This window comes from Ranitomeya imitator, chromosome 4, assembly GCF_032444005.1.
Source record: "Ranitomeya imitator isolate aRanImi1 chromosome 4, aRanImi1.pri, whole genome shotgun sequence".
Classification (NCBI taxonomy): Eukaryota; Metazoa; Chordata; class Amphibia; order Anura; family Dendrobatidae; genus Ranitomeya; species Ranitomeya imitator.
The window spans coordinates 433,607,480-433,635,011 of record NC_091285.1 but is presented as its reverse complement, the minus strand read 5'-3'; the positions used below and the strand labels follow the sequence as shown (position 1 = coordinate 433,635,011).

At 43.7% G+C, this 27,532-nt stretch overlaps 1 protein-coding gene across 1 annotated transcript in view; it reads left to right on the top strand.

The window, feature by feature from the left end:
• IDH3A (isocitrate dehydrogenase (NAD(+)) 3 catalytic subunit alpha) overlaps positions 1-27,532 on the top strand; it is a 39,700-nt gene extending 12,168 nt beyond the window's left edge. The window contains exons 3-11 of the mRNA XM_069765565.1: positions 879-962; positions 15,409-15,523; positions 15,612-15,799; positions 20,808-20,941; positions 21,265-21,367; positions 21,476-21,540; positions 23,628-23,712; positions 25,797-25,949; positions 26,439-27,532. Of these exons, the coding sequence (XP_069621666.1) occupies positions 879-962; positions 15,409-15,523; positions 15,612-15,799; positions 20,808-20,941; positions 21,265-21,367; positions 21,476-21,540; positions 23,628-23,712; positions 25,797-25,949; positions 26,439-26,522 (1,011 nt within the window). The 3' untranslated portion in view covers positions 26,523-27,532. The remainder of the gene's footprint in view (positions 1-878; positions 963-15,408; positions 15,524-15,611; positions 15,800-20,807; positions 20,942-21,264; positions 21,368-21,475; positions 21,541-23,627; positions 23,713-25,796; positions 25,950-26,438) is intronic.

Genomic DNA, 27,532 nt, shown 5'->3' with positions numbered 1-27,532 from the left:
CTCCTCGATCTCCGACGTCCCGGATCCTCGCAGCACCCTTCCGCAGAGGTCACAAGCCTCCCAAGGTCCCGGGGTTCTGATACCGGCAGGTATAACTTACTAAAAAGGGGTCTTAATGGCAGGATAAGTTCAGGATTCCAGGAGTTCTCTCAGGGTGCGTTCTTTCTCCTCTGCTACATAGCCACGCCCCCCTATTAAATCTTTTCTGAACTCTCCTGTCCCTTAGGGTATGTTCACAAGACTGTATTTTTGGTCCTAGTGCTGTGTATATAAAATCTGACCACACAGACAGCACTCAGACCAATGTTCATATTTCAGATGAAGCTTGCCTATCTACATAGAGCTGATTTCACAACCAACATGTGGTTCTAGCAGCGGCGACCAGAGCTAGCTCCCACTGCTGCCACATACTTTACTAAGTGGATACCAAACCGTAACGTCTTTAGAGCGGCTGCTGTTAGGTAACTGCTTAATAAAGTATGTGGCAGCCCTTGGTTAGTTAGGACAAAGGCCGCGACCTTGTGATAACACGAGAGATCGGTCACCGCATGTGAGGCCGCAGGTGTTTGTGGACCCTTTTCTGCATGCCAGGAACCCATAACCTGGAAGTTCAGACCCGACCTTTGATAAGACGTTGGGTCCTTTAGGGGACCATTAGGGACTCTTGTGATCAATTTGGAGATGATTGGTTGACTAGTTCACAGATGGATAAGCTATAGGTAGAAGATGAGCATGTTTCCTAAATCAGGCATTCTAGTATAGTGAGGACCCAGGTTGTTTTCCGATATGGCCTCCATGTTAAGTGTGCGACAGAGACGTAATGTAATACCCTCTGGCAGATGGAAAGAGAATCTTTGAGTGTCCCATTTTCTTCTCAGGTGCAGACTGTCACACTGATACCAGGCGATGGGATAGGACCCGAGATTTCTTCTGCAGTAATGAAGATTTTCGAGGCAGCCAAAGTAAGTGTGATGGGTAACTAAGCATATTTGTTATTTGTAACGATAGTGACATAGTAAAATGTGTTGTGTAAGTGTCATGCTTGTGAAAATGTGGAGTATTGTGCTTGTAAAGGCCCCAAAGGCTGTATATGTGTAAACCTGTATGTTTATACTGACAACATGAATACTCTGTTCTAAGATATGTCAGGGTTTACAGTGTGAGTTATCTAATTGGCATGTTTGCTCTGCTACCATTTTAGTGTTCTCAAGAGTTAGTTTCAAAGCACATTCTTTTCTCCTACATTCATCCCCAGCTTATGCCTTTAGGGGGTCTTCTCAAGTTGTCTGCTGCCCAGCTTAGAGCTCTGCAGTCTTTTTACTTCTCTCAGTAGAAGACACCCAGGAGGACAACACTCCTTCAGTGACCATCCTGGTCAAGAGCTCTGTCCTATTAAAAAACCCTGTCTGTTCTGAATCTAAAACATTAGCAGCACTCCAAAAAATCAAGTAAAATGATTTATTTTCCCATATAAAAATGCACTTTTTGATATAGTTGAATAAATAATTCATATACAATTTTTTTTGGATCGTATTTATATATATATATACAGTGGGGCAAAAAAGTATTTAGTCAGTCAGCAATAGTGCAAGTTCCACCACTTAAAAAGATGAGAGGCGTCTGTAATTTACATCATAGGTAGACCTCAACTATGGGAGACAAACTGAGAAAAAAAAATCCAGAAAATCACATTGTCTGTTTTTTTAACAATTTATTTGCATATTATGGTGGAAAATAAGTATTTGGTCAGAAACAAAATTTCATCTCAATACTTTGTAATATATCCTTTGTTGGCAATGACAGACGTCAAACGTTTTCTGTAAGTCTTCACATGGTTGCCACACACTGTTGTTGGTATGTTGGCCCATTCCTCCATGCAGATCTCCTCTAGAGCAGGCTTTTCGCTTGGCAACACGGACTTTCAACTCCCTCCAAAGGTTTTCTATAGGGTTGAGATCTGGAGACTGGCTAGGCCACTCCAGGACCTTGAAATGCTTCTTACGAAGCCATTCCTTCGTTGCCCTGGCGGTGTGCTTTGGATCATTGTCATGTTGAAAGACCCAGCCACGTTTCATCTTCAATGCCCTTGCTGATGGAAGGAGGTTTGCACTCAAAATCTCACGATACATGGCCCCATTCATTCTTTCATGTACCCGGATCAGTCGTCCTGGCCCCTTTGCAGAGAAACAGCCCCAAAGCACGATGTTTCCACCACCATGCTTTACAGTAGGTATGGTGTTTGATGGATGCAACTCAGTATTCATTTTCCTCCAAACACAGCAAGTTGTGTTTCTACCAAACAGTTCCAGTTTGGTTTCATCAGACCATAGGACATTCTCCCAAAACTCCTCTGGATCATCCAAATGCTCTCTAGCAAACTTCAGACGGGCCCGGACATGTACTGGCTTAAGCAGTGGGACACGTCTGGCACTGCAGGATCTGAGTCCATGGTGGCGTAGTGTGTTACTTATGGTAGGCCTTGTTACATTGGTCCCAGCTCTCTGCAGTTCATTCACTAGGTCCCCCCGCGTGGTTCTGGGATTTTTGCTCACCGTTCTTGTGATCATTCTGACCCCACGGGGTGGGATTTTGCGTGGAGCCCCAGATCGAGGGAGATTATCAGTGGTCTTGTATGTCTTCCATTTTCTAATTATTGCTCCCACTGTTGATTTCTTCACTCCAAGCTGGTTGGCTATTGCAGATTCAGTCTTCCCAGCCTGGTGCAGGGCTACAATTTTGTTTCTGGTGTCCTTTGACAGCTCTTTGGTCTTCACCATAGTGGAGTTTGGAGTCAGACTGTTTGAGGGTGTGCACAGGTGTCTTTTTATACTGATAACAAGTTTAAACAGGTGCCATTACTACAGGTAATGAGTGGAGGAAAGAGGAGACTCTTAAAGAAGAAGTTACAGGTCTGTGAGAGCCAGAAATCTTGATTGTTTGTTTCTGACCAAATACTTATTTTCCACCATAATATGCAAATAAATTGTTAAAAAAACAGACAATGTGATTTTCTGGATTTTTTTTTCTCAGTTTGTCTCCCATAGTTGAGGTCTATCTATGATGTAAATTACAGACGCCTCTCATCTTTTTAAGTGGTGGAACTTGCACTATTGCTGACTGACTAAATACTTTTTTGCCCCACTGTATATATATATATATATATATATATATATATATATATATATATATATATATATATATATATATATATATATATAGTAACAGGGCACTTGTACAAGCACATGGCTGGGGAAAGTGAGGGCCTGATTAGGAGCACTGTTATGGAAGCTGCTGATACTGGGGACCTGAGGAAGGGGGAGGGAAGTAGGGGATTGTGATTATGAAGGAACCAGAGGTTGGCACGATTCTAACGCATCGGGTATTCTAGAATATGTATGTACAGGGTGGAGCGCGGTAATTTGCTGATTTGGGAATGAAATAAAAAAATTAAGATCATTAGAAAAATTTATTTTATATTTTAATTATACTGAACAGTAATGGAATTTTTAAATTACATGGTTTTAAGTAGTGTTAAATAGTGTATCTGGCAAATGTCGACCTTCGCTATCCACACACTGCTGCATACGTTTTCTGAAGTTTTCGTGAACTCTAACAAGCATGTCCACTGGTATTCTGCCAATTTCAGCTTCAATATTGTTCCTTAGGTCTTCCAAGGTGTTGGGACGGTTGATATACACCTTAGACTTCAGGTAACCCCAAAGGAAAAAATTTGCATGGGGCTAAATCTGGTGAGCGTGCTGGCCAGTTCACATCTCCCCTCAAAGAGATAAGCCGTCCAGGAAACATTTGCCTCAAACAATTCATGGTAACCCTCGCTGTGTGTGCAGTGGCACCATCCTGTTGGAACCATGTATCCTCTAGTTCCATTGCCTCAAGAGCCGGCTGAAAATAATCCTGTATCATAGACAAGTACCGTTCGGAGTTCACAGTTATGGCACGACCATTATCCTGAAAAAAGTAAGGACCAATGATGCCTACTCGTGATATGGCGCACCACACAGTGACGCGGTCCGAATACAGAGGTCTCTCGTGAACTTCTCTGGGGTTTGTTTCACTCCAGTAACGCATATTTTGTTTGTTTACACACCCACTGAGGTGAAAATGTGCCTCATCAGAAAAAAACACAATTGCGTCACGGGGTATCGTTGCTAACATGTCTTCACAAGAGGTCCGCCGTGTCAAATAGTCCCATGCTGACAAATGTTGGACCACGCACATTTTATACGGGTGAAAATTCAGTTCATCATGAAGAATCCGGTGGAGAGAACGTCTTGAAATGCCAAGAGCAAATGATTGCTTCCGAGCAGAGCGTTTCGGAGATTGCAGTACTGCTGCTCTAACTCTCTCGATGTTTTGTGGTGTTGTAATCCTTCTCTCAGGTCCCCTTCGTACACATGACACATTCCCTGCTGTTCTGAATGCATTCACCCAATTTACAATTGATTGCCGTCCAGGAACACGTCCGCGTGGAGGAACAGCGAATTGTAAACGAAAAGCACGCTGCACTGCAATGATCGAGTGGGCATTTGAAAAATACGCTTCAACACAAAATGACCTCTCCTCACGTGTCCACTGCATGATGGCAACTGAAAGGCAGAGGAATACAAATCTCCCATCAGCCACTGTAAGCCACACCCACTCTCCCCTCTCTTCGACCGACAGTGCCGCCACAGCATGCAGTGCAAAAAAGCAAATTACCGCGCTCCACCCTGTATATAGCAGCCACATAGTATATAGCACAGGCCACGTAGTATATAGGAGCCATGTAGTGTATAGCACAGGCCACGCAGTGTATAGCACAGGCCACGCAGTGTATAGCACAGGCCACGCAATATATAGCAGTGTGGGCACCATATCCCTGTTAAAAAAAAATAGTTATATACTCACCCGCCGGCGTCCAGCAAAGCTGTCCCGATGCGCGCACTGCTGCTGCCAGCTTCCGTTCCCAACAATGCATTGCGAAATTACCCAGATGACTTAGCGGTCTCGCGAGACCGCTAAGTCTTCTGGGTAATTTCGCAATGCATCTCTGGGAACGGAAGCTGGCAGCAGCTGCGCGCTCATCGGCAGACGACGGATGGTGAGAATAGCAGGTTTTTTATTATTTTTAACATTAGATCTTTTTACTATTGATGCTGCATAGACAGCATCATTAGTAAAAAAGTTGGTCACACAGGGTTAATAGCAGCGTTAACGGACCCGCGGCGTAATGCGGTCAGTTAACGCTGCCATTAACCATGTGTGAGCGCTGACTGGACGGGAGTGTGGAGGGGGCATCGGGCACTGACTGGACGGAAGTAGGGAGGAACTAATTCTCGGCCGGACTGTGCCCGTCGCTGACTGGTCGAGGCTGCGACCAATCGGCGACGCGGGATTTCCGTTAGACAGACAGATGGAAGTACCCCTTTGACAATTATATATAGATGAGAAGAGCTTGGTCAGGAGCTGAGCGGGTGGTGAGCAGCTAACGGCTGTAGAAAAATTCATGGACTGAACTGAGCTGGCTGGGATGTTAGAAGTTATAAAAACCAATAGCAACAACGAAGAATCCAAATGATCAACAATAATAAAGTATAACAATTTTATTTAAATATATATAGTAATCAATTGCATATATGACACGGAATTAAAATCACAATGGGACATAGAGACAAGAACTAAAAAACAGACATGTAAAAGTAGACTGTGAGCCTCCTCTATCTCCTTCTGTACCTGTTAGTGCTTTGTTTTTGCTCATGTTTTATTGTATTTGTCTATATTTGCCCCCTTTTCACATTAATTAATAAAACACACTAATGTACATAGGGTAAAAATAGCCAAAATATATATATATATATATATATATATATATATATATATATATATATATATATATATAATGTAAATTAGTAAATAAAATTACCCTAGGGACACCCAGTGTGCAAATGTTGTAGTATAACACTACATACAATGAAGGATGAAGGATGGTGCGTCCGAAACGCGCGTCGGGGTGCCCTGGATAGTTACTGGTGGTCCCTGGAACTGGAGTCATATATTATTAGTAAGTGTCCCCTTATATTACCTACTGGCTTATTCACTTTTTTTGTTGGTTGCCGCTTTATGCGGTATACAAATCCTTTCACATCTATGCACGGGTGTTGCACATCCAGATTGAGTAGTATTTTTTACACTTCCATCTTCGCAGATTCCTGCTTTTACTTGGCACTCAATTCACATTTTTCCCTTTCGCCACGACAGCACCCCACTGGAGAGAGGGATCCGCCCCGCAGGAACAGGAAACCTACCGAGAAATAAAAGGGGGCGGTCCGCCTCTCCTCCTCAGTTTAGGTTTCCTGTTCCTGCGGGAACATCCAGGAACGACAGGACTACACGTACCTGGGCTAGCATGCCGCCTGCGCGGTGTCCTTGAGAACGGCAGGGGCTGCAGCTCAGAAGCAGCGTCGGGGGAGTTCCGTTAGACGGCTCCCTCCTCGTCTGGTGGAGCGGGCAGACGGCCGGGTCCGGGGAGGGCCACCTGGCGTCTTCCCCTGCATGCGGTGCGGCCAGGAGCGGGTAAGGTGATCTCCATTGCGGTCCGGCGCTAAATCCCGGACTGCGCATGCGCCGACCGCCACAATATTGGCTACCCCGGAACTGAAGGAGTCACTTCCGGGGCGCCTAGGCCGGATCTGGGGCGGGGGAGCCAGCGACGATCCGCGCAGGGGGGGGGGAAAAAAAAAGGCGCACTATTTAAAACGCCAAGAAGCAATAATGCGGTTATGCAGAGATGTCGTCCCCAGGTGCCATGGACCCCACAGCTGGAGATCCAGTGCCCCCCGCCAAAGATCACAAAGGATCCTCGGAGACCGCTCGTAAGAGTGACGGTTCCAGAACAGGATCTCGGCCTTCTGATCCGGTACTATTCGCTTCACTGGGTGAGGGTTAAAACTCTGCCTATTAAGCTGACGTTGTCTCCCTATCTCTCTCTCTTTTCTCTCTCTCTCGCTACTTATTACGCCCAGTCTAAAAAACTACAAAAGTCCAAGCATAAGGAATGTGCCTTGTGTAGCCAGCCCCTTCCGGACTCATACCCCAAAAAACTGTGCAAAGACTGTTTTAAGGAAACAACTCAGGGAGCGACAGTGTCCGTTACGGACTTACGGGCCATTATTAGGGAGGAGTTAAAAAATATGGCCCAGGAAAAACCGCGTAAAGCTAAGTCCAAAACACCAACACTTATGTCAGACTCCGAAAGTGACCAGATGGTACTGTCAGAAGCCTCCCTATCATCATCATCATCATCATCATCATCTTCCTCATCAGAAATCGAGGGTCGTTCATGTTTCCCCTTAGACAGTGTGGACAACTTGGTAAAGTCAATCCGCAATACCATGGGGTGTGAGGAGGTAAAGGGAGCGCAAACCACGCAGGAAATTATGTTTGCGGGTTTGGCAGAGAGAAAGAGGAGATGTTTTCCGGTTATACCAGCGGTGAAAGCATTAATTAAAAGAGAGTGGGAGAAGCAGGATCAAAGAAGCTTTTTGCCCTCCGCGTCTAAACGTAAATATCCGTTTAGTGATGAGGAGCTTCTTACATGGACCAAAGTTCCTAAGGTCGATGCAGCCGTAGCTTCTACCTCCATGCAATCCACTCTGCCTGTGGAGGATGCGGGACTTCTGGTCGATCCATTAGATCGTAAAGCTGAATCATCCCTAAAACGATCTTGGGAAGCGGTTACAGGAATCTTTAAACCTGCAGTAGCCAGCACCTGCGCTGCCCGGTCAATGATCATTTGGATTGATCAATTGGACCAGCAGATCGAAAATAAAATTTCTAGAGAGAAACTACGAGCAGCCATCCCCTTAATACGAGGAGCAGCAGCTTTTATGGCGGACGCATCTGCCGACTCTCTTCGGTTAGCAGCGAGATCTGCAGGCCTTGTGAACAATGCAAGACGCGCACTTTGGATGAAAAGTTGGAAAGGGGACGCGCAGTCTAAATCTAAGATATGCGCAATCCCATGTGAGGGTGAGTACCTCTTTGGTAAAACCTTAGATGAGATACTCAAAAAGGCAAAGGACAGGAAGAAAGCTTTTCTTGATTCCTCTATTCCCTTTTACAGGAGAGCCTTTAAGAGGAGACCGTTTGGTAAAAGGAGGCAAACGGATAGGTCTACAACATGGACTGCTAAAGAGGACAGGCAAAGAGGTACCATGTTTAGAAGACCCAACCCCCCAAAAGACAATAAATTCTGAGGATATACTAGTAGGGGGCAGACTGAAGTTTTTCGCCACCCAATGGGAAAAAGTAACATCTAGCTCGTGAGTTTTAAACATCATCCGAGATGGAATTAAATTACAATTCTCTCGTGTTCCCCACGAGTCATATATTATAACATCCCTCAGCTCGCCTGCACAACAACAGGCTCTAGAGCTGGAAATTCAAACCCTATTATCAAAGCGGGTTTTAGTCCAAGTCCCCGAGGGACAGGAAGGCAGAGGATTCTACTCTCCCTTATTCCTGATTTCTAAACCCGACGGTTCTTTCAGGACCATCATAAACCTTAAAAAACTCAATTCATTTGTTGAAAACCATACATTCAAGATGGAATCCATTAGATCCACTATAAAACTCCTCTTTCCAAACTGTATGATGGGGGGCATTGATTTGAAAGATGCTTATTATCATCTCCCTATCCATGACAGATACCAAAGGTACCTCAGAGTAGCGGTGACAATCAACGGCGAGATTCATCATTTCCAGTATACAGCCATGCCCTTCGGCCTTTCAACAGCACCGAGGATCTTTACCAAGATAATGCTAGAGGTGATGGCCTACCTTCGCCAAAAAGAAACCTTTATTGTTCCCTATCTGGATGACTTTTTGGTCATTGGAAATTCAGTTACTCAATGTGCTGATCGTTTGGCTCATGCAATTTCCTCTCTACAGGATCTAGGCTGGATAATCAATACCAACAAATCCAGACTCACTCCGCTATCCTGTCAGGCGTTCTTGGGGTTCCATCTAGACTCCGTATCTCAAAAGTGTCTCCTGCCTCAGGTAAAAATACTACTGATCAAACACAAAGTCCTAGCGGCAATAAACAATCCACGTATATCCCTAAGACAAGCTATGTCCTTACTAGGATCCCTTATCTCTTGTATACCTGCGGTAAAATGGGCTCAACATCATACCCGTACACTGCAACACCAGATTTTACAAGAAGATAGACGGTTATCTGGTCACCTAAATGTAAAAATAACCTTATCTCAGGAAATTTTAACTTCCTTAACGTGGTGGCTGAATTCAGACCATTTGATGAGTGGTGTTCCATGGATAATAATGCCATCTCATACCATAACCACGGACGCCAGTCCTCATGGATGGGGCGCTCATATGGGGAATGATTTTTGCCAAGGGTTATGGAACATGGAGGAAAGTTGCTACTCCTCTAATGTTAAAGAATTAAATGCAGTAAAATACGCCTTATGCCATTTTCTCCCACAGCTACGAGGGAAAGACGTCAGAATCCTTTCCGACAACACCACCACAGTGGCGTATCTAAACAGGCAAGGAGGCACGCGATCAGAGACTCTGATGTCTTCTGCTACAGAAATCCTGAATCTAGCAGAAAGTCACCTAACATCCCTTACTGCACTGTACATAAGAGGGGAAAACAACCAGCAGGCAGACTTCTTAAGTCGACACACCTTGAAACAAGGAGAGTGGTGCCTAAACCAACAGATTTTTCAAGACATAGTATCCCTATGGGGTCGGCCTCAAGTAGATCTCTTCGCCACAAGAAAAAACAAAAAAGTCCGGAAATTTGCCTCCCTATCTCTAGCGGATCATCCGGACATTCTGGACGCTCTCCAAGCCCCTTGGCAGTTCAGTCTAGCATATGCTTTTCCGCCGATCATACTACTACCCCAAGTCATTCGCAAAATCAGAACCGAAGGAGCGAGGGTGATACTAATAGCTCCATTCTGGCCGAAGAGGCCTTGGTTCTCGTGGCTGCAAACCATGTCGGTCTCAGATCCTTGGGTCCTCCCCTCAACACCCAATCTTCTCTTCCAGGGTCCGTTTTTCCACCCTCAAGTGGACAGTCTACATCTCACGGCCTGGAATTTGAGAGGCAGATGCTAAAATCAAGGGGGTTCTCGGAGGGATTGATAAACACACTCCTCCAGAGTAGAAAACCTTCCACTACAAAAACTTATACAAAAATATGGAAGAAATTCCTACAATTCCATACATCTTCAAACACGTCAGAAATTCCGATACAGTCTATCCTGGAATTCCTTCAAAAAGGGAGAGAACTAGGTTTAACTGCAAACACCTTAAAAGTCCATGTTTCAGCACTATGAGCTCTCTATGGCCATAACATTGCGGGGGATAGATGGGTATCCCGATTTATTACAGCCTGCGAACGGATAAATCCAGTTAATATACCTAGAGTTCCTCCCTGGGATCTAAATTTAGTTTTACAAGCCCTAACAGATTCTCCATTCGAACCAATAGATTCAATACCAATCAAAATCCTATCGCTAAAAACGGCCCTCTTGGTAGCACTGACTTCAGCCAGGAGAATCAGTGACATCCAAGCACTCTCTATAGATCCACCTTTCCTGCTAACTTTTCAGGATAAGTTGGTCCTTAAACCAGACCCTTCCTACCTTCCCAAAGTAGTTAAGAGATTTCATAGGTCTCAGGAAATAATCTTGCCCACTTTCTTCAGTAATCCTTCCACTCCTGAAGAACAAAAGTACCACACTCTAGATGTTAAAAGAGTAGTGTTAAAGTACATTGAAAGAACCTGTAGCTGGCGACAGTGTAGGACTCTGTTTATTTCCTTCCAGGGTCACAAGAAGGGTCATGGAATAACAAAAAGCACGTTATCCCGGTGGATCAGAGAGTCTATCAGACTGGCCTATTCCGCGAGTAAAGAAAACCCTCCGGAAGGCATAACAGCGCACTCTATCAGAGCTATGGCATCCTCCTGGGCAGAAAGGGGAGAGGTCCCAATTGAGACTATATGTAAGGCGGCAACTTGGTCAAATCCCTCTACATTCTATAATCACTATAGGCTTGACCTATCGTCAACTTCTGACCTAGACTTTGGCAGGACTGTCCTCAGCACGGTGGTCCCCCCCTAGGTGATGGTCTCTGTAAGATCTCCAGTGGGGTGCTGTCGTGGTGAAAGGGAAAAAGCCGGATTACTCACCGGTAATACTCTTTTAGTGAGTCCACGACAGCACCCTCTTACATCCCTCCCTATATTAATATAGTACTTACTATTGAGTAAAATTCTTTTAATCATACATGAGCAAATAAGTTTGAAAATGAAATAAATTATATTTGCCTAATACTGGCGGTCCTCCGGGTACTCTGAAATCAAAACTGAGGAGGAGAGGCGGACCGCCCCCTTTTATTTCTCGGTAGGTTTCCAGTTCCTGCGGGGCGGATCCCTCTCTCCAGTGGGGTGCTGTCGTGGACTCACTAAAAGAGTATTACCGGTGAGTAATCCGGCTTATCTCTTTGAGAACTTTTATTATATATTTTTTTTATTATATAGTTCTTCGGCCATATGGTATGACATGATGGACACAAGACCTATATAGATAGGGACACCAGTTAACTACAGGCACTTATATAGATTTTTGTACATTTTAAATACACATTTTTTATATATATATATGCAATTTGTTGCTCGTTTGTATGGTATAGTCTATTCTGTTATTTAATAAATAAAGCATTTTTTTATAATTATATCCTTGCTCTGATTGCTTTTTATGGGATTTCTTTCTATGCGGGTTGCTTGAATTTTCCCCTTTTCACATGTAAAGCACCATGGAATAAATGGCGCTATAAAAATGTATAATAATAGATGACTAGACATATCAGAAGTATTTAACATTAGTGACGATATGTCAAGCAATGATGTGTCTAAATGATGTCTATCAAAGTGGATAGTACTATGGTGCAGGTAAGAGATAGGTTATAATGGTATGATGACAGAGACATCCATGGGATTTGCCAATTAATTATACTGTAGTAGGACAGTGGGGCACCTGGAGTCACTAGTACAATAATAGACACAACCATAAGGTTTTACCACAATATCACAGTGAAATAGTAAGGCACATGGAGTCATCTGTAAATCAGTTCAAGTACTTGTAGCTATAGTTAGCAGGGTATATGGTCTTCTGACACGCACCTCGACGCGCGTTTCAATGCCCCCGCAGCTTCGTTGGGAGGTGAAACACGACCAGACTTGTACTTCTCAACAACTTTGTCCCTGACTTGTTTGGAGATCTCCTTGCTCTTCATTGTATTGTTTGGTTAGTGCTGCCTCTTGCTTAATGGTGTTGCAGCTTCTGTGGCCTTTCAGAAAAGATGTGTATATATACTGATAGACCATGTGACACTTAGATTGCACACAGGTGGACTACCTTTCACTAAGCATGTGACTTGTGCTTCATAGTAAAAGGGGTGAATGCATGTACTCATGCCAATTTTTAGTTATTTGATCCCATAATATTATTTATTTCTATAGTTTTCTCACTTCACTTAACCAATTTAGACTATTTAGTGCTGATACATCACATATAAATCAGATTACAAAAATATGTATGCACAGGTTGTAATGTAGGAAATAGTTAAAATGCCAAAGGGAGTGAATACTTAAGCAAGCCAGTGTAGCTGCCTCTTTTTCAAGGGACCAAAAGTGATTGGACACTTATCCCCAAAGCTCTTTAATAGGCTGCTTAGGCTATTTCCTCGTAATCCGTCATCAATTAAGCAGGTAAAAGGTCTGGCAGGTGTGGCATTTGCATTTGGGAGAATGGGCTGTGAACCCACTAGATGTGGTCAAAGGAGCTCTCAATTTGAAGTGAAACAGACCATCATTTAGCTGATAAAAAATGAAATCTATCAGATAGCAGAAAGTCAGGAGTGGCTAAATCAACAGTTTTGTACATTGTACAAAAAAACGCACAGGTGAGCTGGTGAACTCAGAAAGGCCTAGACATCCACGCAAGACAATAGTGGTGAGTGATCACATAATCCTTTCCATGGTGAAGAAAACAGCTTCAAAAAATCCACCTAAGCAAAAAACACTCTTGGGAGTAGGTGTTTCAGTATCTAAGTCTACCATAAAGAGAAGACAAGGTGCAAACCAATAATCAGCTTTCAAAATAGAAAAGCCAGATTATACTTTGCCAAAAAAAATGTCTCAAGAAGCCAGCCCAGTTCCTGGAATGATGAAACTTACATCAACCTGTACCAGAATGATGGTAAGGAGAAAGTATGGAGAAGGCTTGGAACGGCTCATGATCCAAAGCACATCACATCCTCTGTAACACATGGTGGAGGCCGTGTGATGGCATGGGCATGCATGGCTTCCATCGGCACTGGGTCACTAGTATTTATTGATGATGTGACTGAAGACCGAATCAGCCGGATGAATTCTGAAGTGTACGGGGATATACTGTCAGGTCAGATTCAATCAAATGCACCAAGGTTAATTAACGGCCCTTCACAGTACAGATGGACAACTGCCTAAAACTTGCCCAACATGTTAGGGCATGTTAGGTTAGGCTATGGGTTGAACTAGATGGACTTAAAGTCTTCCTTCAACCGTAATAACTATGTTACTATGATGTGAAAGCAACCCAGACAAATAAGTAGAATATTCTGCAATGGCCCAGTCAGTCACCAGATGTCTCAACCTCATCGAGCAGCATTTCACATTCTTAAAGGGGTTTCCCTATGAACAAAAGTTCATTTTAATCAATATATCTTGGAATAATAACAATTGGATGTGTTAAAATAAAATGTTCCTGTGCTGAGATAATCTTATAAATGTGCCCCTGCTGTGTACTGTGTAATGGCTGTGTCTCACCGTACAGAAACATGGTCTGATCATACCACAGCTCTAGAGCAGGAGGAGAGAGAAAAGTATACTTAGTATTATTACAGCAGGGTATCACAAATGTTTCTTTCTTTGAAGTAAAACATTGTTTTAAAACAGGCAGGGAAATGTTTTACCTAACAGAAAGAATCAGCTGTGATCTCATCCTGTAATGTCTGTATATTCTCTTTTGCTTCCTCCCCTGCCCTTGAGCTGTGGTGTGATCAGATCATGTTCCTGTATGATCAGACACGGCCATTACACAGTAGGGGCACATTTATAAGATTATCTTAGCAAACTTTTTTTTTTTTTTTTAATAAAGACATCCAGTTGGGGAACATAATAATAATAATAATAATAATATTATTCTTCCAAGATCTATTGATTAAAATGAACATTTGTTTGTGCGCAAATCCTTTTAAGACAAAACATAAGGCCGAATGACCAAGATACAAGCAACAACTGAAGTCAGCTGCAATAAAGGCCCGGCAAAGCATCACAAAGTAGGAAACCCAACGTCTGGTGACATCCATGGCTTCCAGACTTCAACCAGTAATTACCTGCAAACGATTCTCTACAAACTATTAAAAAAAGAGCATTTTATGTGTGATAGATAATTTGTCTAATTAATTTTAGGCCTCTAAAATGAGGAGGGTTTGTAGAAAAATGGTTGCAATTCCTAAATGTTTCACAGGATATTTTTGTTTAACCCCTTTAATTAAACCTGAAAGTCTACACTTTGCATCTCCGTTTTCATTTAAATCCAAAATTGTGGCATGCAGAGCCCAAATCACAAAGACTCGGTCACTGGCCCTCACTTTATGTACATCTAGGGGTGCAGAAGTAGTGATAAGCGGCTTTCTTAAGAGAAATAGTTGTCCACTTGCTTCCATTCTGTTCTGTCGTATATAGTCTCCTTCCGCCTTTCTGGCATTTCACTTTATTTTTTTACTTTTGTAGATTGCATGTACTCTGGTTTTCCCCTTACCAAGAATATACAACATGATTGGTTGCTTCCTACCATCTGATAAGAGAACATTAGCACGGTATATTACTGTTACCCAATGTTCCCATATATATGTGTAACAATTATTGTATAAAATTCCAGTTTGGTGAATTGTGGACTTTCACAATCTTTACTAAAGTCATTAGTTGGGTACATTTAGTTTCATATTCCATTTCAGTGACATGTTTTAGATAGTGGAGCGTTCGTGTAGATACCTAAAATCTATTAATATCATGTGTAGTTAACTTGGTATTTTTATTAGAACACATGGGAATGTACACTGACAAACAATGTTTTGCTGCGTTGAGACGTTGCGGTGATTGCCGCGATTGTTGTAAAATCACAACATTTTTGCTGTAATAATAGAATATTGTGGCAACCATTATCTGTTTTTCAAGTGATTGCAGCCAAAAATATATTCCAGCCTGAATGTGGGAACACTGCCTTAATGTAATCAATAGCTCTCTCAATGTATCGCTTGTTATTCTAGGCACCTGTCCAGTGGGAAGAGAGGAATGTTACTGCTATTAAGGGACCTGGTGGCAAGTGGATGATCCCTCCGGAAGCCAAAGAATCCATGGATAAAAATAAGATGGGGCTTAAAGGTAGCTTCCAATTCTGAAATAATTTTAATAAGTTTGTGTGTTTTAATTATGTACCATGACGTAATGACTCTCCTCTCATGCTCCTCAGGGCCTTTGAAAACACCAATTGCTGCTGGACATCCTTCCATGAACCTGTTACTTCGAAAAACATTTGACCTTTACGCTAATGTGCGGCCATGTGTCTCAATTGAGGGTTTCAAAACTCCTTACACTGATGTGGACCTGGTTACCATACGGGAGAACACTGAAGGAGAATACAGTGGGATTGAACATGTGGTACGTCACTCTGTAGTTTATATGCTGCCAGACATAAGTACTAATTCTCTTTGTATCAGGGATGCATAACCTTTTTCTGGTCCAAGAGTGACATTTTGATATTCAAACAATCCTAAGGCCTCATTCAGACATACATGTATTTCACGTACATGTACATGGTACAGGTGTCATCAGTGTTTCATCGGTGTTTGGTCAGTGTGTCATCTGTGTTTCTCCTACGCCTCATTGGGGGACACAGGACCATGGGTGCTATGCTGCTGCCACTAGGAGGACACCAAGTTAACACATAAAGAATAACTCCTCCCCTGCAGTATACACCCTCCTGCTGGCTCTAAGTGAACCAGTTCTTGCTTAGTGTCTGTAGGAGGCACTTGGGTCTATTTCAGACCCCACCGTTTTTATTTAAATTTTTTATTTTTTGTTCTATTTTTTCCCTTAACGGAGCGAATGGGGGCGACGGATCCTTTCTAGGTTCCGATCTCCCCCGAATCATCAACAAGCAAGTACGTGGAGCGTTCCTCCCGTATCCTTTCCTGCAATGTTGGATGCCAGCCCTGAGCTCATCTTCCGGGTGACGGTTCCTTCGCGTTCCGATCTCCCCCCTCCATAGCAGGCAATCACATGGAGTAGCCCTCCATCTACCTCTCCTGGAGCCAGGTGCATAACCGGACATAATGTGCATGGCGTCCGTGCAGCCCCCCTCTGCATCACCACTGAAATATTGGATGACGCAAGGCGGCAGAAGCTCTCCACACCCTCCCTGACTATGGCGACGGTGGATTGAGCACCGGCCCACCGCATCTACAGTGAGTACACTGTCTTGCCTTCTCTTTGCCCGGCGCCGATACATCGCACCGAGATGGCTCTCCACACACTGGATTTCGTGAGAGCTCTTAGGAGATACGTCTCGAGGACAGCGTCTTTCCGCAGGTCAGATGCCCTGTTTGTGCTCCCGGAAGGGCCAAGGAAAGGTCTAGCCGCTTCCAAGGCTACGATAGCCAAGTGGATTCGTTCAGCTATCCAGGAATCCTACAGAGTTAGAGGTCACTCCGTCCCAGCAGGGATTAAGGCTCATTCTGCTCAGTCAGTGGGGTGCGTCTTGGGCCATCCGGCACCAGGCATCGGCAGCACAAGTCTGCAGGGCTGCGACCTGGTCCAGCCTGCATACGTTTACGAAACATTACCATGTCCAGGCCTCAGCAGATGCGTCCGGCGACAGTACCGCATCTGTAACTTGTGGATACAAGGAGCAATTGCAGTGGTACGAGGAGCAATTGCAGTGGATTGTTTCCAACCCAGGGACTGCTTTAGGACGTCCCATGGTCCTGTGTCCCCCAATGGGGCGTAGGACAAATAGGGATTTTTGTGTACTCACCGCAAAATCTTTTTCTCCGAGCCAATCATTGGGGACACAGCACCCACCCTGTTAGCCTATTGGCTTTAGTTTTTTCTGTGTTGACTTGGTTTTGACATAGTTCATTCTTGTTAAATTTTAAGCTCCTACTGCTTTGTTACTGAACTGGTTCACTTAGAGCCAGCAGGAGGGTGTATACTGCAGGGGAGGAGTTATTCTTTGTGTTAACTTAGTGTCCTCCTAGTGGCAGCAGCATAACAACCATGGTTCTGTGTCCCCCAATGATTGGCTCAGAGAAAAGGATTTTACGGTGAGTACACAAAAATCCCTATTTCTTTGGTGTTTGGTCAGTGTGTTATCTGTGTTTCTTCGGTGTTTGGTTAGCATCTCGTTGTTGTTTCTTCGGTTTTTGGTCAGCGTCTCATTGTTGTTTCTTCGGTTTTTGGTCCAAGGCTGTGGAGTCGGAGTCAGTCGTGGAGTCAGTGTCATGGAAATTGATGAGTCAGAGGTTTGGCTTACCGACTCCACAGCCCTGGTTTGGTCAGCGTCTCGTCGTTGTTTCTTCTGTTTGGTCAGCTTATTGTCTGTGTTTCTTCGGTGTTTGGTCAGCGTCTCTTCAGTGTTTTTCATGTATAGATGAATAAATTGCAAAGCTTCTATCCTTTGCAGTGTTAAACATGGACAGCACTTGGATGCCATTAGTGGGTTGTATGTGTTTTTCACAGATCCATAGACTCGTGGCCTTTTTCATCCATGATAGCAGAGAAAAACTGGCATGTCTTTCTTCATGCATTTTGCATGGAGACACAGTCCGTAAAAAAACATGGACATTTGAGCTGCCTCTTAGACTATATAATGGTTACGTATTTTATCTGTGAGAAATTGTACATGTAACACAGATGTCTGAATTAGGCCTTAGAGACACACTAACGCAGAAAGAGGCATTACTATTCCAAACATTTATGGTATATTTTTATCCTGTGCCATAAAATATGATAGGCACTGTTTCCTCTTCTGGAAATCCAGCAAATCAGGGAAATTGAGGTTCACTGTGCACAGCTCCGCATAAGCCAAAAAATGCAAGATTGGCACGGTTTTCACTTCCAGGATTCCAATGTGTCACATTTCTCTTCTCCTTGAAATAGCATGCAGCTCCTACACTCTTCTGTGATTTATATGAGCACATAGAGCTGCACAAATTGTGAGTCACACCTGGGATTTATAGATAAGACTGGACTATTTTTTACAACTGTGACAACTGAGTCAGGAAATGTCCATTATCCTGCAGATGGCCACATTCCTGATCCCAGGACTCTTCTCTCTGATGTGGAAATGTGAGCAGACATGGATAAGGCTACTTTCACACTAGCGTCGGGCTCGGCCTGTCGCAGTGCGTCGGGCCGAGGTTACAGACGCTAGCGTTGTTTGCGCCGCATAACGGGTGCAGCAGATGCAGATTTTCATTGCATCCGCTGCCCCATTGTGAGGTGCGGGGAGGTGGGGGAGGAGTTCCGGCTGCGCATGCGCGGTCGGAAAAAGCGGTCCGTCGGCAGCAAAAAACGTTACATGTAGCGTTTTTTGCTCCCGACGGTCCGCCAAAGCACGATGCATCCGTCGCACGACGGATGCGACGTGTGGCAATCCGTCGCAATGCGTCGTCAATACAAGTCTATGGGGAAAAAAACGCATCCTGCAAGCACTTTTGCAGGATGCGTTTTTTCTGAAAAACGACGCATTGTGACGGATTGCAGTTAACTCTAGTGTGAAAGTAGCCTAAGGATGGTTCAGGTCTGCACAGAATCTTTTTGCAGGCTGCTTGTGGTTCCTGGGCAGCAGTTTGAGTTAGGCTTGGTTCCCATTGAGTTAATGGGAACGCGCTAACGGACAGCGTTGCACGGCGAAATTAACGCCGTGCAACGCGTCCGTTAGCGCGCCCATTCGCGGCAATGGGAACACGCCAGCGACGCCCCGGTGTTTCCTGGCGCGCCGCGGACGCTGCTTGCAGCGTCTGAGGCGCGCCCGCGGTCCGTTCCCCGCTCTCGCAGATCGGGGATCTGCGCGAGCTGGGACGTTACCGCGACCCCGGGACGCGGCCCCGTTAAAAACATTGCATTAGCGCAATCCGCTAGCGCTAAACGGATTGCACTAACGCAATGTGACCCTAGCCTAACCGTGCTTAATAGTAATTAAATGGCTTCATTGCATAACTCTTAGATGCATAGGACCCTAAAAAATGCTATTTTATTAATTAAAAGACCAACAGTGGGGAAAATAGGTACTTGATACGCTGCTGATTTTGTAAGTTTTCCCATCTACAAAGAATGGAGAGGTCTGTAAATTTTATTGTAGGTACACTTCAACTTTGAGAGACAGAATCTCGGGGAAAAAAATCAGAATCGCGTTGTATGATTTTTAAATAATTCAATTGCATTTTATTGCATGAAATAATTATTTGGTACAATAGAAAAGCAGAACTTAATATTTGGTCCAGAAACCTTTGTTTGCAATTACGGAGGTCAGACGTTTCCTGTAGTTCTTGACCAAGTTTGCACACATAGCAGCAGGGATTTTTGCCCACTCCTACATACAGATCTTCTCCAGTTCTTTCATGTTTCGGCGCTTTCTCTGGGCAACATTGAGTTTCAGCTCCCTCCAAAGATTTTCTCTTGGGTTCAGGTCTGGAGACCAGCTAAGCCACTCAAGTACCTTGATATTCTTCTTACAGAGCAATTCCTTAGTTGCCAGGGCTGTTTGTTTCTGGTCATTGTCTTGCTGGAAAACCCAGCCACGACCCATCTAAAATGCTCTTACTGAGAGAAAGAAGTTTTTGGCCAAAATCTCGCGATACATGACCCTATCCATCATACCTTCAAAACGGTGCAGTCATTCTGTCCCCTTTTGCAGAAAATCATCCTCAAAGTATGATGTTTCCCCCACCATGCTTCACGGTTGGGACATCATTATTGGGATTGTACTTATCCTTCTTCCTTCAAACACGACGAATGGCGTTGATACCAAAAAGTTCAATTTTGGTTTCATCTGACCACATGACCTTCTCCCATGCCTCCACTGGATCATCCAGATGGTGATTGGCGAGCTTCAAATGGGCCTGGATATGTGTTGGCGTGTGCAGGGGGATGTTGAGTGCCCTGCCGGATTTTATTCCTTGATGGCGTAGTGTGTTACTAATGGTATTGAGACTATGGTCCCAGCTCTCTTCAGGTCATTGTCCAGTTCTTCCCGTGTAGTTCTGGGTTGATTCCTGACCTTCCTCAGAATTGTCTTTACCCCACAAGGCAAGAACTTGCATGTAGCCACAGACAAAGGAGGATTGACAGTCATCTTGTGTGATTTTCTGGTTTTGTTTTTAGATTCTGTTTCTCACAGTTGAAGTGTACCTACAATAAAAATTACAGACCCCTCCATTCTTTGTAGGTGGAAAAACTTGCAAAAGCGGCAGTGTATCAAATGCTTATTTTCTCCACTGTATCTGTCATTCTTATGGTCGTTTCCAGAGGCCATCAGCCAGCATATCTAAAATATGTCGATTTATATTAGAACATTCCCATTCAATCTCTTCATTCCATTATTTCTTCCGTTCCTTCTTTAGTTTGTTACATTTCTTTTCATCTAACACTATTTGGTGTCTTTCAGATTGTGGATGGAGTAGTGCAGAGCATCAAGTTGATCACAGAGGACGCCAGCCTCAGAATTGCAGAATTTGCCTTTGAGTATGCCCGAAACAACCAAAGAAGCACAGTGACTGCAGTGCACAAAGCCAATATCATGTAAGTTTCTGTTCTCACACAGGGATAGAAAAATATTTCTGTATGGAGAGAATATTAATTCTTGGAGCACAAATCCATAAGCTCCTATCTGGAGGCTGCTTAGCCTGTCATCTCAACAATGGTCAGACCATTCGCTTTTGTTTCTATGGACAGGAGCTGATAAAGGTAACTTAGGCTTTGTCATTGGCTGTCAGATTACGTATAAAGGGTCTGTCACGTACTATTTATACTGGTTTACTACTTTTGCGTCACAATCAGATTATTTCAGAGGTATTTTAAAATTTCTCTTAGATTGTTAGGTTTGTGCTCATTTTCTTTTCCAGGAGAATGTCTGATGGACTCTTTTTGAAGAAGTGTAGAGAAGTTGCTGAAAACTACAAAGATATTAAATTTAATGAAATGTACTTGGATACCGTGTGTCTCAATGTGAGTTCTTAAATTAAAGCCCAGCACCATTGCTATTCAAGGATGCTGTTTTCTGAACTGCAACCACATGTGTAATTGTTCCCATAACTTTTTTTTTTCTGTCTGCAGATGGTCCAGGATCCTACAAACTTTGATGTTCTTGTAATGCCAAACTTGTATGGAGACATTTTAAGGTTTGTTCTGCGTATGTTATGTCTTCTATATGTGACCTGATTACCGTATATACTCGAGTATAAGCCGAGATTTTCAGCCCAAAATTTTGGGCTGAAAGTGCCCCTCTCGGCCTATACTCGAGTCATGGTGGGCGGCAGGGTCGGCGGGTGAGGGGGTGAGGGCGCTGAGGCATACTCACCTAGTCCCGGCGGTCCTGACGCTCCCTCTGCCCGTCCCACGGTCTTCGGTGCTGCAGCTCTTCCTGTCAGCGGTCACGTGGGACCGCTGATTAGAGAAATGAATATGCGGCTCCACCTCCCATAGGGGTGGAGCCGCATATTCATTTCTCTAATCAGCGGTGCCGGTGACCGCTGATAGAGAAAGAGGCTGCGGCACCGAAGACCAGCTGTGCGGGAGAAGGAGCCGGACGCCGGGACCAGGTAAGTATTTTATATTCACCTGTCCGCGTTCCACCCGCCGGGCGCCGCTCTGTCTTCGCGTCCTCTGGCTCTGACTGTGCAGGTCAGAAGGCACGATGACGCATATAGTGTGCGTGCCGCCCTCTGCCTGATCAGTCAGTGCGGAGAGACGCCGGGACCGGACGCAGAAGAGCTGCAAACAAGAGAGGTGAGTATGGCTTTTTTTTTTTTTTATTGCAGCAGCAGCAATGGCACAGCTTTATGTGGAGCATCTATGGGGAAATAATGAACGGTGCAGAGTACTATATGGCAGCTATGGGGAAATAATGAACGGTGCAGAGCACTATATGGCACAGCTATGGGGAAATAATGAACGGTGCAGAGCACTATATGACAGAGCTATGGGACAATAATGAACGGTGCAGAGCACTATATGGCAGAGCTATGGGACAATAATGAACGGTGCAGAGCACTATATGGCAGAGCTATGGGACAATAATGAACGGTGCAGAGCACTATATGGCACAGCTATGGGGCAATAATGAACGGCGCAGAGCACTATATGGCACAGCTATGGGGCAATAATGAACGGCGCAGAGCACTATATGGCACAGCTATGGGGCAACAATGAACGGTGCAGAGCACTATATGGCACAGCTATGGGGCAATAATGAACTGCGCAGAGCACTATAAGGTACATCTATTTGGCAAGAATGAATGGTGCAGAGCACTATATGGCACAGCTATGGGGCCATAATGAACGGTGCAGAGCACTATATGGCACAGCTATGGGGCAATAATGAACGGTGCAGAGCACTATATGGCACAGCTATGGGGCCATAATGAACGGTGCAGAGCACTATATGGCACAGCTATGGGGCCATAATGAACGGTATGGAGCATCTATTTTTATTTTTGAAATTCACAGGTAGCTGCTGCATTTTCCACCCTAGGCTTATACTCGAGTCAATAAGTTTTCCCAGTTTTTTGTGGCAAAATTAGGGGGTCGGCTTATACTCGGGTCGGCTTATACTCGAGTATATACGGTATATTGGATTTCCTCTAATCATTATTATTTCTGCTGTTTTAAATCAGTAATAAGGTTCAGTGATTGTTTATTTTTTTTAATCAGCATCTTAACCACAAAACTTATTTTTAAATATGGAAATCAGATTTAGGCCACGTGTGTTTTTTTTTTTTTTTTTCTTCACCACTATTTAATTGTAACATACAGGTGCATGTCACAAAATTAGAATATCATCAAAAAGTTAATTTCGGTTCTTCAATACAAAAAGTGAAACTCCTATATTATATAGAGTCATTACAAACCGAGTGATCTATTTCAAGTGTTTTTCTGTTAATGTTGATTATAGCTTACAACCAATGAAAACCCAAAAGTCATTATCTCAGTAAATTAGAATACTTTATAACACCAGCTTGAAAAAATGATTTTAAAATCTGAAATGTTGGCCTACTGAAATGTATGTTCAGTAAATGCGCTCAATACTTAGTCCGGGCTCCTTTGGCATCAATCTGCAACTGCCCTGATAATGGGAGAAAGCAGCGATTGCTAAGTTTACTGCCTGCAATTCTGCACAATATATATTTCAAAGAGACTAAAAGTAAAAAAAATAAATCTAAAGGTATTTACTTGCACAAGTGTACTTATTTATTTTTTCCGTACATAGCGATCTGTGTGCTGGACTGATCGGTGGTCTTGGGGTTACACCAAGTGGAAACATCGGTGCTAATGGCATTGCAATATTTGAGTCGGTAAATAAACATTTAATATTTATTTTAGATGTATTAATTTTCCAATCTCCATACAGGATCATTGCGTAATAATGAGCACAATATGGTAATAGAAGTTTCATTGTACTCTATGCACCTCTGAGCCGAATCCTCCGGCCACAGAGCTTTGAACCTGTTTCTCTGTCATGGTTTATATTGGATCTCTCCCTAAAGGTACCTTCACACTCAGCGACGCTGCAGCGAAACCGACAACGATGTCGATCGCTGCAGCGTCGCTGTTTGGTCGCTGGAGAGCTGTCACACAGACAGCTCTCCAGCGACCAACGATCCCGAGGTCCCCGGGTAACCAGGGTAATCATTGGGTTACTAAGCACAGGGCCGCGCTTAGTAACCCGATGTTTACCCTGGTTACCAGCGTAAAAGTAAAAAAAACAAACACTACATACTTACCTACCGCTGTCTGTCCCCGGCGCTCTGCTTCTCTGCACTCCTCCTGTACTGACTGAGGACAGCGGCCGGAAAGCAGAGCGGTGACGTCACCGCTCTGCTTTCCGGCTGACCGACGCTCACAGCCAGTGCAGGAGGAGTGCAGAGAAGCAGAGCGCCAGGGACAGACAGCGGTAGGTAAGTATGTAGTGTTTTTTTTTTTTTACTTTTACGCTGGTAACCAGGGTAAACATCGGGTTACTAAGCGCGGCCCTGCGCTTAGTAACCCGATGTTTACCCTGGTTACCAGTGAAGACATCGCTGGATCGGTGTCACACACGCCAATCCAGCGATGTCAGCAGGAGTCCAGCGACGAAATAAAGTTCTGGACTTTCCTCAGCGACCAACGATCTCCCAGCAGGGGCCTGATCGTTGGTCGCTGTCACACAGAACGATTTCCTTAACGATATCGTTGCTAAGTCACAAAAAGCAACGATATCGTTAACGATATCGTTATGTGTGAAGGTACCTTAAGGCCTCATTCACACATCAGTTTATCACATGTAAGTGCTATCCGTGTTTTTCTATACCTATGATGGATCACATCATAGGTATATGATATAATCACATGTCTGTGTTCTTTATTTTTTTTTGAGTGGTCCACGCAAAATCATCATTGTCTAGTGTCGGATCAAACTTGGCAATGCAAATCTATAATTCTGTGAAAAATCAGGCGGGTAGCACTCGGAAGGCATCTGTGTGCCATAGATTTTTCACTGACTGATAAAAAGGAGAAGGCGGAGAAACTATTTTTTTTTTATATTTATTACTGAAAAACTGATGAAACTCGGTCAGTTTTTTTTATGTATGTGAAAAAACGGACATCTGAATGAGGCCTTACTGTGAATGGAGAAAAGGGTCACTTTAACAAAGGTCAATATTTTTGGCAATTTCAAAAGTATGGAGATATAAATTTCTGTTTTATAGGTAATAAAAGTGGGGGAATTAAAGGAAAAACAAACCTAAAATGTGTTTTTTATTGGTATGAAATATTTAGTTTTATATTTTCTCTTCTGGCTGCTTCTTGTATTCAGATATGTCTTGTAGTCTGAAAAATCCTGGATAGCCCCTACTTAAATGCCAAAGTGCTCCAGATTAAATAACTAAAACGCATACTCGTCCGCTGGACTGGTTCTGTTTCTCCTGGCTACAGCCTTTAGTCTTCCATCTGTGAAGGCTGCAGCCCATCAGCCGCTGATAAACTGCAACCTTCATGGGACATAACAATATCATGTGCCTGCTGGGGGCACAGGGCCGAAATCGCTGGAATTGCTTGAGTCTGGGAGATAAGTATGTGTTATTTTATCTGGGGCACCTTAGCATTTCAGAAGGGGATGTTCAGTAGAGGACAAACCCTTTAGGCTATGGTCAGACACCCATCGATTCGCTCATCCGAGAAAATCGGGCTGATTGTGCTGTGGACATTATGGTCAAACTCCTGCTCAGAGTTTGATCCACGTGTCAGCATAGTGAGAACCAACGCTCTCGGATGACAGAATAGCAGCCCCCCAAAAAAACGTATAGCACTTGTCCGATCTATATGGGGTGTGAGTGAGCCCTTAATCAGAGAAAAGAATATCCCTATCCAAAGGCAAACCAAGTTCTTTCTTCTTTTCTAGGTCCACGGCACTGCCCCAGATATAGCTGGTAAAGACTTGGCCAACCCTACTGCCCTGCTGTTAAGTGCTGTCATGATGCTACGACACATGAAGCTGCAGGACCATGCGCGAAAAATAGAGAGCGCCTGCTTTGAAACCATAAAAGCTGGCAAGGTAAGAGACGATTCCATCTGGTATGAGATTGAGGAGACAGTGGTGTTTAGTTAAATGCATTTATATCCTAAATTCTCAACCAAGGCTATGTGCACCACAGAGGTTACATGTCAAGTCTTTTTGTACTTGACGCCCATGGCTGCCGGACCAGAGCTCTATGAACCTCCTACCTTTAGCTGACGACGTGCTGTGACTATGAATCTGAAAAGGCATTGGGATGCCGGCAGATAGGAAGACGTTTGCAGATCTCTGGTCCGGGGCACTGTGGACTACCTAATTGAAGGATGGATTAGGATCCTGCAAATTCTTTTGCTCAACTCTATGCACTTGGTTTACGACCTTTAAAAAAAAATAATAAAACAGTTTCGGAACTTTTGCTGTTTTGTAATAGATGCTTTGTGCCACTGTCTAAAAACGTGTTTCACTTGTTTACTAAATATTTTTCCACTTTCCGTGTAATTTTTTTTTTTTTTTTTTAATTTCTCCTAGGCTCTAACTAAAGACTTAGGCGGCAACGCAAAGTGCTCTGATTTTACAGAAGAGATCTGCCGCAGAATACGAGACAGCGACTAAGTCTTTGTCTCGTGTACCCAGCCTGGCCAGCTGATATCACACGCACATCTTGTTCTGCTGACCCTGATTTCAGTTACCAAAAACCGTACCCCTTCATTAACCCAAGCAATGGAAAATACAAAGATGTGACTCAATGTGCTGGAGATCTGTCTGAAAGCGAAGGGAAGAAAATATTAACCCACCAATTCTAATTATCTGCAGCTAATCTCTACCGTCACATTTACAAAGGAGAGGAGTTTACGGGTTTAGGCTTTTATATTAAAGAAGAACTCTAAGTTTGTTCTAAAATAAGGTTGAAGGTCCTGATGTGTTCTCTCGAATATACTGTGCCGTTTTCTTGAATTGTTTGCTCCACTGTATATAATTTACATATACAGGGAGGCCAAAGATTCCTTATCTATTCATTAGTTCTGCACCATTTCTTCATCTAATCCTTTCTGCAGTGCATATCCGACATTAATCTATCATATCAACTCCATTTATTTCAACTACCATCCCAACAACAGTACATTATACTTGCATCTTTTTCCCCTCATAAGGACTATATGGGCAGCTTGTTGATACTCTCTTGGTAGCGCCTTACAAGTGAATTCTTTATGCTTGCAAAAGTAGTCATTTATTTAAGGCAGTGCAGGCTAATGGTTTTGCAAGTTTGCATCTGAAAGCCACTGGATTGCTTAGTCTTTATCGCTATGAATGAAAGCGATGTTAGTTGTATCGTCCCATACCGGATCGCACTCCTTGCTGAAGAATAGTGGTCCCATCCGCCACTAGAGGGTGCTGCAGCACATTGTTCACTTGCGGGATAAAGCACAGTCCATATCAGAGCCCACCTTTATGAATGTCTTGTCTTGCCTTAATCTTTTTATTTTTGAGGTTCTATTTATTATACTGTTTTGGGGAACTCATGCTGTACTTGTGAAATATGCGCCGCTCTGTGTTCCTATTGCACTTCTTTTTTTACGCAGATTCATTAAATGTGCAAAGTGTTTAAAAAAGAAAAAAAACAA